The 15,741-nt window shown below is 41.2% G+C and overlaps 1 protein-coding gene across 4 annotated transcripts in view; it reads left to right on the forward strand.

Moving 5' to 3' along the window:
- Positions 1-13,375, forward strand: part of VLDLR (very low density lipoprotein receptor) — a 38,834-nt gene extending 25,459 nt beyond the window's left edge. For 2 of the 4 annotated variants that reach the window (XM_017496961.2, XM_017496963.2), the window contains 7 exons: positions 571-710; positions 1,032-1,173; positions 2,679-2,825; positions 10,335-10,418; positions 10,794-10,874; positions 11,706-11,875; positions 12,727-13,375. In XM_017496961.2, coding sequence (XP_017352450.1) covers positions 571-710; positions 1,032-1,173; positions 2,679-2,825; positions 10,335-10,418; positions 10,794-10,874; positions 11,706-11,875; positions 12,727-12,762 — 800 coding nt within the window. In that variant the 3' untranslated portion in view covers positions 12,763-13,375. The remainder of the gene's footprint in view (positions 1-570; positions 711-1,031; positions 1,174-2,678; positions 2,826-10,334; positions 10,419-10,793; positions 10,875-11,705; positions 11,876-12,726) is intronic. The other 2 variants (XM_017496962.2, XM_017496964.2) reach the window with 1 other exon arrangement.
- Positions 13,376-15,741: the final 2,366 nt, after the last annotated feature.

The following is a 15,741-nucleotide window of genomic DNA, read 5'->3' on the forward strand; positions in this document are numbered from 1 at the left end:
ACCCCCCACTCAGCCAGCTTCATAGTGTTTCCATTTATCTCCATGGTGAATTCTGGACTAGCAGATGTGTCTACTGTTTCCGTCTAAATTCTAGCAGGAATTTTTGATGGAGTATCTGAACAACACAAGTAAAACAGTGGATTAGCAAATTATGCATTCAATAATTACTGGCCTGTTGTCCAGTTGGGCCTAATATGTGACACAGATTCAGTGAATCTTGGGTCCTGGGCACACGATACCAAGTATTCCTGGCACGAGTGCCTTAGCATTTCCTGAACTGCAGGCTTTTAACAGTTTTCTTCTGGCTTTTGGGAGGAGAAATGCTAGCCTCTTTTAGTATTTGCTGTAATGTGAGTAACATTTCTTAAGTCATTTAGTTTGAGAATCTCAGGTATCCCATCAGTCCCCAAAAATGAATGTGGATACAGATTCTCTATGCTGCTTCTCAAGGTTTGTGGGACCCCTGTTCAGAAAGAACCATGAAAGTAGAATACTAATTCATTAGACACTTTAAATGGAAGCCAGAGCAGTAGTGGCTTATCATGTAACGACAATTCTTTTCCTACCTAGACCTTATAAAAAGCCGCCTCTATTGGCTTGATTCTAAGTTGCACATGTTATCCAGCGTGGACTTGAATGGCCAAGATCGTAGGATAGTACTAAAGTCTCTGGAGTTCCTAGCTCATCCTCTTGCACTAACAATATTTGAGGTAAGATGTGTCTCACATCGAAGTGTGTACCTTTGAGCTACTGTAGCACTTTGAGGAAAAATAAAAGGCACATGGGGAAGAGGGAAGAGCAGCTGAGCATGGCTTGAGAAACTGCCTTTACTTAAAACCTGGTACGAATTGGACACTAATTCCCAGAAGTACTTCTAACCTAAACTTGATTCTTTTACAGTTTTATATCTAGTGTCCCAGATCAGCATTCAATAAACATGGTCCATTAAATGGGAAGTAAATGATGATGACCTTAGAAATGGACTTGTGTTAATCCTGGATGTACATGCTAATTGAGGGGTTCTGTTTCAGGATCGTGTCTACTGGATAGATGGGGAAAATGAAGCGGTCTATGGTGCCAACAAATTCACTGGATCAGAGCTAGCCACTCTAGTCAACAACCTTAACGATGCCCAAGACATCATTGTCTATCATGAACTTGTACAGCCACCAGGTACCGTGGAGAAACTGTCCTTAATAACCACTTTAAGGGAAGCAGCATGACACAGAACCTGCTGGATGTCAGTTGCTCTTGGCAACTCAGCATTCTTTAAAAGGGAACTTTTGCCCTGCTGTATCCTACCTCAAACGTTTCACACATTATCTTTTTTATCTCTGCTGTCTTAGAGAAATGGCTTCTCAACTTCAGCTCCTAGCTTCCTCCCAAGCCTCAAGTGTCAGAGCTTTTATTCCTGTTTTATCCGTGTCCCCTTGGCCTTAAGCCCCTCTTGCTAAGACTTTTTCAGTAACCTCCAAAGTAGCTTTTGTGCTACAAACTTTCTCTACTGTTAGTTTGCTAGGATTGTTGCAACAAAGTACCACAAACTGCCTTAAACAACAGAAATGTATTGTCTCGAAGTTCTGGAGGGCAGACGTCTGAAATTAAGGTGCCAGCCGGGTTGGTGCCCCCCGAGGGCTGTGAGGGAAGGGTCTGCTCCAAGCTGCTTTTCTTGGTTTGTTGATGGTGCTCTTCCCACTGTGTCTCTTCACACCATCTTTCCTCTGTATATGCTTGTGTCCAGAGTTCCTTTTGTTTTTTGAGACCGAGTCTTGTTCTGTCACCCAGGCTGCAGTGCAGTGGCACAATCTTGGCTCACTGCAACCTCCACCTCCTGTGTTCAAGCAATTCTTGTGCCTCAGCCTCCCGAGTAGCTGGGACTACAGGAGTGAGCCACCATGCCTAGCTAATTTTTGTATTTTTGCTAGAGATGAGGTTTCACCATGTTGGCCAGACTGGTCTTGAACTCCTGACCTCGAGTAATCTGCCTACCCCGGCATGAGCTGTACTACCAGTTATGTTAAATTACAGCCCACCTTAGTGACCTCATTTTAACTTGATCACCTCTGCAAATATCCTGTCCAAATAAGGTAATATTCTGAGGTAGAAAGACTTCAGAATGAATCTTAGGGAGGAACACAATTCAGATCATAACACCTGTTTTCCCCCGTGACACACGTGATACAGGATTTTGTAGCTTCTCAAACACATCAGGCTATATTGTCTCCTGCTGAAAACACTTGGCTGGTTCTATCTAAATAAAACCTAAAAACCTTTTTAAGGCTGAGTTTCCTTCCACTTTGTTGGAGCAAGTCAAGAGAAAACCAGGAGAACATACCTAGTCTCCTTCTTCTGAGCCTTCATGCTAAGCCTTGGGCCAATAGTAAGAGCCAGTCCTGGTCCCACACCTCCCTTCCCCACCTCCTTTTTTGACACCTATCTCTTAACGACAGAACTTTCACAGTCTATCTCCAAGAGGTCGCTTTGAATCTGGTGTCCTTAGAGCATTCTGCCTATACCTTTATACTTATTCTTCCTTGCTATTGCTCTCATTTGGAGGATTGACAGAACAGACAAGCTCTTGGGGGCAAGGACTCAGGTCTTCCACATGTAGAACAAAGCTTTATATATACTAGCCACTGGAATACCCATTTTAATGGTATTGTTTTTTTCCTGACTAGGTAAAAATTGGTGTAAAGAAGACATGGAGAATGGAGGATGTGAATACCTATGCCTGCCAGCACCACAGATTAATGATCACTCTCCAAAATATACCTGTTCCTGTCCCAGTGGGTACAATCTAGAGGAAAATGGCCGAGACTGCCAAAGTAAGGCTTTTTGTGTTTCAACCACAAGTAAAACATACAACAAGCAATATGATTAAGACACCAACTATACCAAGTAGCTTGAATTTTTAAGAATTCTGTTTTAACTGATTATTTGAATAGATTTGAGAAGATTCTATTGTTGTATGCCAGCTTACTATGGCATTTCTTTAGAACTGACTAACGCATTTCAACATGAAATGAGTTTATAGGAGACTAAAGTGTCAATATACCTTATACTAATTTGTACCAATTAGTCCCATAACAGCACTGAGCTAGCCAACATGCAGGTAATTAAATGAGGTCTTAACATTTTTCCACAAAAGAGGGAGCAGACATTATGCTTCAGGAAGGCTGTGCTTCCAGGAGACCTCATTGCCTCAGTGGGTGATGCTACCCTAAAATAACACTTCAACCACGTTTGCATTTAGTTTTCTGTTCTTACCTTTTGATTAAGTGGCAAATTAAACTTGTTTGTGTGATCAAGGAGCTCATATGATGAGGTTGGTGAGGTTTTTATTAGCTTAATTCATGGTCACAGCAGGGATTATCTCAGTTTACCAAGAAGTTAGTTGCAAGACAGTCCGGTATACCAGAGCATCTTGAGAACATTTCTTGTAGTTTCCAGGAACATGGGATGTCGTTTAGAGGGATAAATATGGTTGTCCATCATTTTGGATTGTCAAATTCCAAACACTGCTCTTCGCAAAGTTTCATGTATCTCTTTTTTGCATGAGGACTGCTATTTCAATTTTCACACATCAGCTGTACAACTTCGTTCAGCAGTAGTTTGTCTGTTTTACCTGGTTTTTTTCCTTTTTTATTATACTTTAAGTTCTGGGATACATGTGCAGAACGTGCAGGTTTGTTACATAGGTTTACATGCACCATGGTGCTGTGCTGCATCTATCACCCCATCATCTATGTTAGGTACTTCTCCTAATGCTATCCCTCCCCTAGTCCCCACCCCCCAACAGATCTCAGTGTGTGATGTTCCCCTCCCTGTGTCCATGTGTTCTCATTGTTCAACACCCAGTTATGTGTGAGAACATGCAATGTTTGGTTTTTTGTTCGTGTCAGTTTGCTGAGATTGATGGTTTCCACTTCCCTCCACCCACCCACCCCCCTAACCCCCCAACCATTGGTTTCCAGTTTTATCCATGTCTCTGCAAAGGACATGAACTCATCTTTTTTATGGCTGCATAGTATTCCACGGCGTATAAGTGCCACAGTTTCTTTACCCAGTCTATCATTGATGGGCGTTAGGGTGGTTCCAAGTCTTTGCTATTGTGAAGAGTGCCATGATAAACATAGGTGTGCATGTGTCTTTATAATAGAATGATTTATAATCATTTGGGTATATACCCAGTCATGGAATTGCTGGGTCAAATGGCATTTATAGATCTAGATTGTTGAGGAATTGCCACACTGTCTTACATAGTGGTTGAACTAATTTACACTCCCACCAATAGTGTAAAAGTGTTCCTATTTCTCCACATCCTCTCTAGCAGCTGTTGCCTCCTGACTTTTTAATGATTGCCATTCTAACTGGCATGAGATGATATGTCAATGTTGTTTTGATTTGCATTTTTCTAATAACCAGTGAAGATGGGCTTTTTTCCATGTTTGTTGCTGCATAATGTCTTCTTTTCAGAAATGTCTGTTCATATCCTTTGCCACTTTTTGATGGGGTTGTTTTTTTCTTGTAAATTTAAGTTCTTTGTAGATTCTAAATAATTAGCCCTTTGTCAGATGGGTAGATTCAAAAATATTTTCCCATTCTGTTGGTTGTCGGTTCACTCTAATGATAGTTTCTTTTGCTGTGTATAAGCTCTTTAGTTTAATTACATCCCATTTGTCTCTTTTGGATTGTTGCCATTGCTTTGGTGTTTCAGTCATGAGGTCTTTGCCTATGACTATGTCCCTAATGGTATTGCCTAGGGTTTCTTCCAGGGTTTTTATGGTGTAAGGTCTTATGTTTAGATCTTTAATCCATCTGAAGTTAAATTTAGTTTAAGGTGTAAGGAAGGGATCCAGTTTTAGCTTTCTGCATATGGCTAGCCAGTTTTCCCAACACCATTTATTAAATAGGGTATCTTTTCCCCATTGCTTGTTTTTATCAGGCTTGTCAAAGATCAGATGGTTGTAGATGTGAGGCCTCTATTCTGTTCCAGTGGTCTATATCTCTGTTTTGGTACCAGTGCCATGCTATTTTGATTACTGTAGACTTGTAGTATAGTTTGAAATCAGGTAGGTGATGCCTGCAGCTTTGTTGTTTTTGCTTAAGATTGTCTTGGCTGTGCAGACTCTTCTTTGGTTCCATATGAAGTTTAAGGTGTTTTTTTCCAATTCTGTGAAGAAAGTCAGTGGTAGCTTGATGGGGATAGCATTGAATGTATAAACTACTTTGGTCAGTATGGCCATTTTCACAATATTGATTCTTCCTAATCATGGGCATGGAATATTTTTTCATCTGTTTGTGTCCTGTCTCATTTCCTTGAGCAGTGGTTTGTAGTTCTCCTTAAAGAAGTCCTTCACATCCCTTGTTGTGAATAAGGATGTGACTACAGTTGTGAAAACAACTGTGTTCCTAGGTATTTTATTGATTTGGCTCTCTGTTTATCTGTTATTGGTTTATAGGAATGCTTGTGATTTCTGCACATTGATTTTGTATCCTGAGACTTTGCTGAAGTTGGTTATCAGCTTAAGGAGATGGGGGGCTGACATGATGGGGTCTTCTAAATATACAGTCATGTCATCTGCAAATAGAGACGATTTGACTTCCTCTTTTCCTAATTGAATATCCTTTCCTTTTCTTGCCTGATTGCCCTGGCCAGAACTTCCAATATTGTTTTGAATAGGAGTGGTGAGAGAAGACACCCTTGTCTTGGCCAGTTTTCAAAGGGAATGCTTCCAGTTTTTGCCTACTCAGTATGATATTGGCTATGGGTTTGACATAACTAGCTCTTATTATTTTGAGATATGTTCCATTGATACCCAGTTTATTGAGAGTTTTTAGCATGAAGGGCTGTTGAATTTTGTCAAAGGCCTTCTCTGCATCTATTGAGAAAATCGTGGTTTTTGGCTTTGGTTCTGTTTATGCAATGGATTGCGTTTATTTGCATATGTTGAAGCAGCCTTACATCGCAGGGATGAAGCTGATTAGATTGTGATGGATAAGCTTTTTGGTGTGCTGTTGGATTTGACCTGCCAGGATTTTATTGGGGATTTTCGCATCAATGTTCTTCATGGATATTGGCCTGAAATTTTCTTTGGTGGTTGTGTCTCTACCAGGGTTTGGTATCAGGATGATGCTGATCTTATAAAACGAGTTAGGGAGGATTCCTTCTTTTACTATTGTTTGGAATAGTTTCAGAAGAAATGGTACCAGCCCCTCTTTGTACCTCTGGTAGAATTTGGCTGTGAACCCATCTGGTCCTGGACTTTTTTGATTGGTAGGCTATTAATTGCTCCCTCAACTTCAGACCTTGTTAGCGGTCTAATGACTTCTTCCTGGGGTAGTGTTGGGAGGGTGTAAGTGTCCAGGAATTTATCCATTTCTTCTAGACTTTCTGGTTTATTTGCATAGAGTATTTATAGTATTCTCCGATGGTAGTTTGTATTTCTGTGGGATCAGTGGTGATATCCCCTTTATCATTTTTTATTGCATCTGTTTGATTTTTCTCTCTTTTCTTTATTAGTCTGCCTAGCGGTGTATCTATTTTGTTGATCTTTTCAAAAAACCAGCTCCTGGATTTATTGATTTTTTTGAAGGGTTTTTGGTGTCCCTCCTTCAGCTCTACTCTGATCTTAGTTACTTAATGTCTTCTGCTAGCCTTTGAATTTGTTTGCTCTTGCTCCTCTGGTTTTTTAATCGTGATGTTAGTGTGTCGATTTTAGATCTTTCTTGGTTTCTCTTGTGGGCATTTGGTGCTATAAATTTCCCTCTTCACACTGCTTTAAATTGTCCCAGAGATTCTGGTACATTGTGTCTTCATTTTCACTGGTTTCATAGAACATCTTTATTTCTGCCTTCATTTCGTTATTTATCCAGTAGTCATTCAGGAGCAGGTTGTTTAGTTTTCATGTATTTGTGCAGTTTTCTAATTTGATTGAACTGTGGTCTGAGAGACTGTTATGATTTCTGTTCTTTTGTACTGGCTGAGGAGTGTTTTACTTCCAATTATGTGGTCAGTTTTAGAATAAGTGTGATGTGGTGCTGAGAAGAATGTATATTCTGTGGATTTGAGGTGATTTCTATTAGGTCCGCTTAGTCCAGAGCTCAGTTCAGCTCTGTACATTCTTGTTAATTTTCTGTCTCGGTCTAAAACTGGAATGGGGTGTTAAAGTCTCCCATTAATACTGTGTGGGAATCTAAGTCTCTTTTTAGGTCTTTAAGAACTTGCTTTATTTATCTGAGTCTTCCTGTATTGGGAGTGTATATGTTTAGGATACTTAGCTCTTCTTGATGCATTCATCCTTTTACCATTATGTCATGCCCTTCTTTGTCTCTTTTGATTGTTGTTGCTTTAAAGTCTGTTTTAGCAGAGACTAGGATCGTGACCCCTGCTTTTTTTTGCTCTCCATTTGCTTGGTAAATCTTCCTCCATCCCTTTAATTTTGAACCTATGTGTGCCTTTACACGTGAGATGGATCTCTGGAATACAGCACACCAATGGATCTTCACTCTATCTAATTTGCCAGTCTGTGTCTTTTAATTGGGGCATTTAGCCCATTTACATTTAAATTCACACATAACAATATTAACATTTAAGGTTAATGTTTTTATGTGTGAATTTGATCCTCCCATTTTGATGCTAGCCTATGGTTTTGCTTGTTCATTGATGCAGTTTCTTCGTAGTGTTGATGGTCTTTACAATTTGGTATGTTTTTGCAGTGGCTGGTTCTGGTTGTTCCTTTCCATGTTTAGTGCTTCTTTCAGGACTTCTTGTAAACCAGGCCTGATGATGACAAAATCTATCAGCAGTTGCTTGTCCATAAAGGATTTTATTTCTCCTTGGTTTATGAAGCTTAGTTTCACTGGATATGAAATCCTGAGTTGAAAATTCTTTTAAGGATTTTGAATATTGGCCCCCACTCTCTTCCTGCTTGTAGAGTTTCTGCCAAGAGATTTGCTGTGAGTCTGATAGGTTTCCCTTTGTAGGTAACCTGACCTTTCTCTCTGGCTGCCTTTAACATTTTTCCTTCATTTCAACCCTGGTGAATGTGATGATTCTGTCTTGTGGTTGCTCTTCTCAAGGAGTATCTTTATGGTGTTCTGTGTATTTCCTGAATGTGAGTGTTGGCCTGCTTTGCTGGGCTGGGGGAGTTCTCCTGGATAATATCCTGAAGAGTGTTTTCCAGCTTGGTTTCATTGTCCCCGTCACTTTCAGGTACACCGATGAAATGTAGATTTGCTGTTTTCACATAATCCCATATTTCTTGGAGACTTTATTTTATTGAGTTGATCTTCAATCTCTGATATCCTTTCTTCTTCTTGATAGATTTGGCTATTGAAACTTGTGTATGCTTTACAAAGTTCTCATACTGTGGTTTTCAGCTGCATGAGGTCCTCTCTGTTGTTCTCTATGCTGGCTATTCTAGTTAGCGTTTCGTCTCACCTTTTTTTGAAGGGTCTTAGTTTCCTTGCATTGGGTTAGTACATGCTCCTTTAGCTTGGAGAAGTTTGTTATTACCCACCTTCTGAAGCCTGCTCTGGTTAATTTGTCATACTCATTTTTCGTCCAGTTTTGTTCCCTTGCTTGTGATCCATTGGAGGAGAGAGTCATTCTGGTTTTTGTAGTTTTCGGACTTTTTGCAGGGTTTATCTACCTTTGGTCTTTGACGTTGGTGACCTTTGGAAGGGGTCTCTGAGTGGACATCCTTTCGGTTGATGTTGAAACTATTTCTTTGTTAGAAGGAAAACTAACAAACAGAAAGCTAACAGTCAAGCCCCTCTGCTGCAGGTCTGCTGGTGGTTCACTCCAGACCCTGCTTGCCTGAGAATCACCAGCGAGGGCTGCAGAACAGCAAAGACTGCTGCCTGTAGCTGGGTCCCAGCAGATGCCAGCCAGAGGTCTCCTGTATGAGGTGTCTGTTAGCCTCTGCTGGGAGATGTCTCCCAGTCGGGATCCACTGGGGTCAAGGAGCCCCTTGAGGAGGCATTCTGTCCCTTATCAGAGCTCGAATGCTGTGCTGGGAGATCCACTGTTCCCTTCAGAACAGCCAGGCAGGGACGTTTAAGTCTGCTGAAGCTATACCTACAACTGCCCCTTTTCCCAGGTGCTCTTTGTCAGGAAGGTGGGGCCCTTAGAAGTCCTTGATGGGCTGCTGCCTTTTTTCAGAGATGCCCTGCCCAGCAAGGAGGGAGTCTGGTGACATAGTCTGCTTGCAGAGGCCTTGCTGAGTTGTCATGGGCTCTTCCCAATCGCTGTGAAAACTTCCCCGTGAGTTTGTTTACACAGGCGAGGTTAAAACTGCCTACCTGGCCGGGCGCGGTGGCTCACGCCTGTAATCCCAGCACTTTGGGAGACCGAGGCGGGTGGATCACGAGGTCAAGAGATCGAGACCATCCTGGTCAACATGGTGAAACCGTGTCTCTACTAAAAATACAAAAAATCAGCTGGGCATGGTGGTACATGCCTGTAATCCCAGCTACTCAGGAGGCTGAGGCAGGAGAATTGCCTGAACCCAGGAGGCNCCAGGAGGCGGAGGTTGCGGTGAGCCGAGATTGCGCCATTGCACTCCAGCCTGGGCAACAAGAGCGAAACTCCGTCTCAAAAAAAAAAAAAAAAACTGCCTACCTGAGCTTCAGCAATGGCAGACGCCCCTCCCCTTCACTGAGCCAAAACAACCCAGGTCAAGCCGACTGCTGTGCTGGCTACCAGAATTTCGAGCCAGTGGATCTTAGCTTGCTGGTCTTCATGGGGGTGGGACCTGCTGAGCCAGATCACTTGGCTCCCTGGTTTCAGCCCCCCTTTCTCAGGAAAGTTAATAGTTCTGTGTCTCCGGCATTCCCTGTACCATTGGAGGTTAAAAAAAAATGCAGCTAGTTTGGGAAAACACCAAACGGCTGCCCAGTTTTGTGCTGGAAACCCAGGGCACTGGTGTTGTAGGCACCAGAGGGAATCTCCTGGTGTGCAGGTTGTGAAGACCATGGGAAAAGTTCCTAATGGCTTACCTTCACAAGGAACAGGAGATCCTCAGCCCCTTGCACTTCCCGGGTTAGGCAGTGCCCTACCCTGCTTTGGCTCACCCTCCTTGGGCTGCACCCACTGTCTAACCAGTCCCAGTGAGATGAGCCACATACCTCAGTTGGAAATGCGGAGATCACCCACCTTCCTCTTCGCTCTCACTGGGAGCTGCGCACAGGAGCTCTTCCTATTTGGCCATCTTGCCAGTAATCTTCTTTTACCTAGTTTTAAAATAACCTATTGTATGGCTTGTCTGGACAAAACAGCCAGCCATTCTGGAACCTTGGCATTAACCAGGTTCTTGGTTTTTATAACTCAGGTACTGCTACTACTGTGACTTACAGTGAGACAAAAGATACAAACACAACAGAAATTTCACCAACTAGTGGACTAGTTCCTGGAGGTATTGAGTTCAGTACTGCGAACTGTTAATCTCAACTAACAGCTACACTTATTGTATCTATGACTTAAATAATTAATGCAGCCTTTAACTACTAGTTCTGCCCCAATTGGTAACCTATATTTAAACTCCAAAGACTTAAAACTTGCATATCTTATCCTGACTGACCATTAAGGTTTCTAATAGAGAGCTGTCAGGGAAAGGGCTATTACAGCATGTGACTCAAATACTTCTAGGCCAGAGTTGTTCCTGGTATTCACTTGTAGTAGCTACTAAACAACAATATTGGATGCATAGGTTTTGGGTCCTTACCTGATGGGTTAATTTCTAAGTCTGAATACAGCCCCTTCCAAACTGATTCCTTTTATTCCTCTGTAGGGATCAATGTGACCACAGCAGTCTCAGAAGTCAGTGTTCCCCCAAAAGGGACTTCTGCTGCATGGGCCATTCTTCCTCTCTGTAAGTAGATTTCCTATACATATGGATTCAAGAACTTCTTAGAAACAGATGAACATTTTTTGTTCATCTGCAGCTACCCCTTTCCTGGCCCTTTATGCTGTAATAGCACTGTGACACTGAATTTCATCCACTTTCTCCCCGACATGGTACAGTAAATTAAGGCTCCTATCTGCCTCTTCAGTTGTGCCCTTGACACAGTTATTGGCATGATAAATGTTCAACAGTCAATGAAAGGTACTTACTGCTTTCCACTTCAGCACTGTTAGCCTGGCTTATCCCCTTTTATAATAAGTCCCTTTAACTAGTGTACGGTTCTGTTCCCCTTTGAAATGCGTGTAATACTTCATACAGAGGAGATGAACAAATGCTTAAATGCTTTCTTAAAGAGTTATAGGACTTGTTGAGGGTAAATTAAAAGCAGTTAAGAATTTTCAAACCTAGGGAAAAGGGCCTCTAAAACTAAGGACTTTGCTATAATAGCCGCTTTGTCCAAATTACTAGATTCTAAGCTTAGCTAACACAGCAGGACCACCTGAATAGCGCTCCAGAATATTCTGCAACTTTAATTTGGTCTGCCTAAGGTGGGACCCAGGACTCTGCATTGCCTGAATGGATGTGGCTATCCCAGCTGCAGAGCACAGAACTACCTCTGGGCTGAACTTGTTTCAAGCTGCTGGCCCATGTTAATTCCAACTTCTAATTAACCTAGCTCAATAAAACATGACATTTTTACTAATGTCAATTATTATGGATTCCTGAACATTATTACCTTTCTTGTATGTTCCAATACCAGACTTAGCTCACTTACCTACTGTCTGATTTTTTTTCCAGTGCTCTTAGTGATGGCAGCAGTAGGTGGCTACTTGATGTGGCGGAATTGGCAACACAAGAATATGAAAAGCATGAACTTTGACAATCCTGTATACTTGAAAACCACTGAAGAGGACCTCTCCATAGACATTGGTAGACACAGTGCTTCTGTTGGACACACGTACCCAGCAGTAAGTCAGCTTTGGGTCTTTATACACCATGGCTTGAAGTCAGACGTTTCAGAAAGGAGACCTGGGCTAGAGAGAGCCATTAGGATGATGGAGTCACCAAACGCCTCATCTGCTACCTGGATATTAGGCAGTGTAGCCTGTTAGAACATAAGTCAGTCAGTTGATCAGCATCTAACCGTTATCCAATAGCAAGTGGGACGACTTAAGGTCACCACTATATGAAGATATTTTTGCTTATTGAAATAACATGTAAATATTAGCATGAACCAAATAGCTCTTTATCTATTCAATCCATTGCCTACTGGATATCTGAAAGTAAATTAGCATATCATATATAGGGAAGTTGGCTTAAAGTCGATGGTGTATTGAGTAAGATTCACATAGCCAAAATTACTATATGCTGTGCTTTAAATAGTATCACATCACACTTACCATAGCTAGCTTTTCTTCCAGCGGTAGTCATCACTTGTTCTTCAGATGAAACCCAAGTGTAGTGTTTGGCCTTCACATAGGGAACAGGCTGAAGAAAACAAGTATTCACCACTCCCCTCTCAAGCTCTGGTGAAACACGGAACAGTGGTCAGTTATTGACATGCATATAGCTTTTCACATTTTTCTCCAACACTTACAGGCAGAAATCAGTCACACTGTCCGAACTCACTGCCAAGCAGGTACAGTTGAATTCAGGTTAAATGCATGAGTGTTACAACTTGTTAATCTTTTGTATCTGACTTTTCTTCTGAGCACTCTGTGTCTGAATGACCGACTCAAAAGCAAGGTCCATTTTAAAGACTAGAGATGCCATGAGTGAGCAATCACCAAGCTTATTCCATACTTCTTCTTTTCCGCAGATATCAGTTGTAAGCACAGATGATGATCTAGCTTGACTTCTGAGACAAGTCTTGACCTTTGAGGTCTAAACCTGTAATAACCCCGTCGGAATGGTAACAGAGTCAGCAGCTGAAGTCTCTTTCTTCCCCTCGTCTGGAAGAACATCAAGATACCTTTGCGTGGATCAAGCTTGTGTACTTGACCATTTTTACATTACTTTTGTAAATATTGTCCACATTCTACTTCAGCTTTGGATGTGGTTACCAAGTATCCGTAACCCTTGAATTTCTAGACAGTATTGCCACCTCTGGCCAAATATGCACTTTCCCTAGAAAGCCATATTCCAGCAATGAAACTTGTGCTGTAGTGTATACCACCTGTACATACGTTGTATAGGCCCTCTGTAAATATCCCAGAGAACAATCACTATTCTTAAGCACTTTGAAAATATTTCTATGTAAATTATTGTAAACTTTTTCAATGGTTGGGACAATGGCAATAGGATAAAACGGGTTACTAAGATGAAATTGCCAAAAAAAATTTGTAAACTAATTTTGTACGTATGAATGAAATCTTTGACCTCAGTGGAGGTTTGCAAAGACTGAGTGTTCAAACTACTGTACATTTTTTTTCAAGTACTCAAAAATTAAACCAAGCAGCTTAACCATGGTTTGTGCCTGTTCCTCTAGGATAAACTCCTAGCCTGAGTAGTATCAAGGGTTCTAACTAAATATGTGAGGTATAGTTCTTGATGTTGTATAACTAACTAAGCCTGTAACTGGGCTAGTTTCTCTTACACCGAAGTACTAGCTGAAAAATGAAGTGCTATTTAACATTTGCTCCAGAAATATTTCTTACTGTGTAAAAGAAGCTGGCTTAGTCTGTACCTAGAATTCTCTTGCTTAGAGGAGTTTCTTTTCTCATTAGCTTGTTTCCTAATCAAAAAACATGTACCAAGATTTCTATGAATTCTGCTTCTTATAGTTAAGTCTCTGTTTTCCATGTTAGTGGAGGAATAAAATTTTCTTTTTAATCAGATCTTAGTGTTAATGAAGTTATCGTATGTATTGTATATGAATCGGTAATTTTCCAAAGTTAGATCAAGGACAAGTGCCTTCTAAGGCATGGATAAGGGCTTTCTTCTTATAAAAGTCTAGACTATCTTACTGTGAAGATGGCCAAGGAGGATAGCAAGCAATGCCATTCTTGAACAATCTAAGGCAGGGTTCTCAGTGTGGTAGTGGGAACAGAAGCACCTGCATCACCTGAGAATGTGTTAGAAATGCAAGTTCTCTGCCCCATCCCAGATCTACTGAATCAGAAACTCTGGGGGTAGGGCTGAAACCTGCTTTCATAAGCCCTTCAGGCGATACTGATGTAAACTAAAGCTTAAAATTTCTGTTTTAATGTGACTTCATGAAGACTATACTTGTAATATCACTTAAATTATTATCCTGGCTGGCATAGGGCAGATTCTTACTATGGACAATTTCTGGAACTTACAGTATGAAGAGCAGATGAGGAGTTTGAATTTTCCTTTAGGTTGGCCATGACTTTCTCTGAAGTCTCACGAAGGCTGGAAGCGAGGGAAGACACAAGACTTGAAGCACCGGATGGATGCTGTGCATCCCGAGCGCAGTGTGGAGTAGACTGTGGAAGGTACAGCAATTCCTCTGGATCGCGTGACTGACCCACACAGTAGCAACAGGAGGAAGAGAAGATGCATCAGTGGATGACTCATATTTCATCTGCTTATGTAATATAAGGCAGTTAACATCTTGCTTGTGGCTTAAGCAAGGAAATCAATATTACTAGATGGGGGAAGTTGATTCTGTCGCCTGAAGGCATGCCCCCTTGTGATTTTGGTCCATTGAATGAAAAAGTAGAGATAGCCTTGGACCTTTTTTTCATGGGAGGTATGGAGGTCAAGCATGTAGAAGGAAAAGCACGCAGTCGTGAATATAGAGCTGTCTGCTCTCCACCTTGTTCTTACCTTACATTTAGTCATCACACGGAACAGGATGTGGCCTGCTGACAGGGAGTAGCTCAAGTGCCTATTTGGTAAGTAGGTTAGTATTCATCATGAACTCTGAAAGCCATTCCAGAGTCTGGCTGCTGCTCTGACCCTGTTATGGTACAAAAAACACAGATTTTTTTTTTTACCTGGAGTAATACCAAATTCCCTTTTAGAAGCTTAAAGTTTGATACTAGTGCTTTCCCCATTATAAGGATTATACGGTATTAATTAATCATAAGGCCCAAAGTTTGTTTTGGCAAATAAAGCATTATTCTTCTTCATTATCACCATCATCTTTTGAATTCCTGTCCCCGGTATGATCTTTCAGGTTCTGGGTACAAATTTCCAACCCTCAAAGAGTCTAAAACATCTCATTTTTTTACCTGGTCCTCCCCAGTAAGAAGCCAAGGTACAACTCATTGTACCTAACTGAAGAGGTATAAACTCATTTAAAGAAACAAAGTAACTCGGTATTTCTATTGAGATAAGAATAGTTATATTGCAAGGCCTAGCACAGTGGCTCACACCTATAATCTCAGCACTTTCAGAGGCCAAGGCAGGAGTTTGAGACCAGTCTGGGAAACATGGTGAGACCCTAAAAAAAATTTAAAAAGTAAAAAATTAATATAGGTATATGACTAAACTGCTAGTCAATACGGCTTGTAATAATAGTGCATGAATGACGAGAGCCCTAGACTTTATCACCCAAACAAGAACTTTAATTCTATGTGAAATGTGTTGGGCTAAGTCTGCTGTGTTTCGGGAGTTTACTGTAGAAGATAATTAGGAGGTAAAACATGAAGGTTTGCACACACTAAAGGAGAATATTTGGAGTTGGATGAGCCTATCACACAAAGTGACTGAAAGTGGACCCTCCAGAAATTTTAGGAATTGCCACAAGGATTGATAGATGATGAATAAACAGATTTGTGGCCTCCAGTAAAGAAATCCAACCAAGTTCCACTGTCCAAATTTTTAAATGCCCTTTGCAAGCTACGTATTTGGCAAAAATAGTCCT

This window comes from Cebus imitator, unplaced genomic scaffold (assembly GCF_001604975.1).
Source record: "Cebus imitator isolate Cc_AM_T3 unplaced genomic scaffold, Cebus_imitator-1.0 Scaffold227, whole genome shotgun sequence".
NCBI classification, from domain to species: domain Eukaryota; kingdom Metazoa; phylum Chordata; class Mammalia; order Primates; family Cebidae; genus Cebus; species Cebus imitator.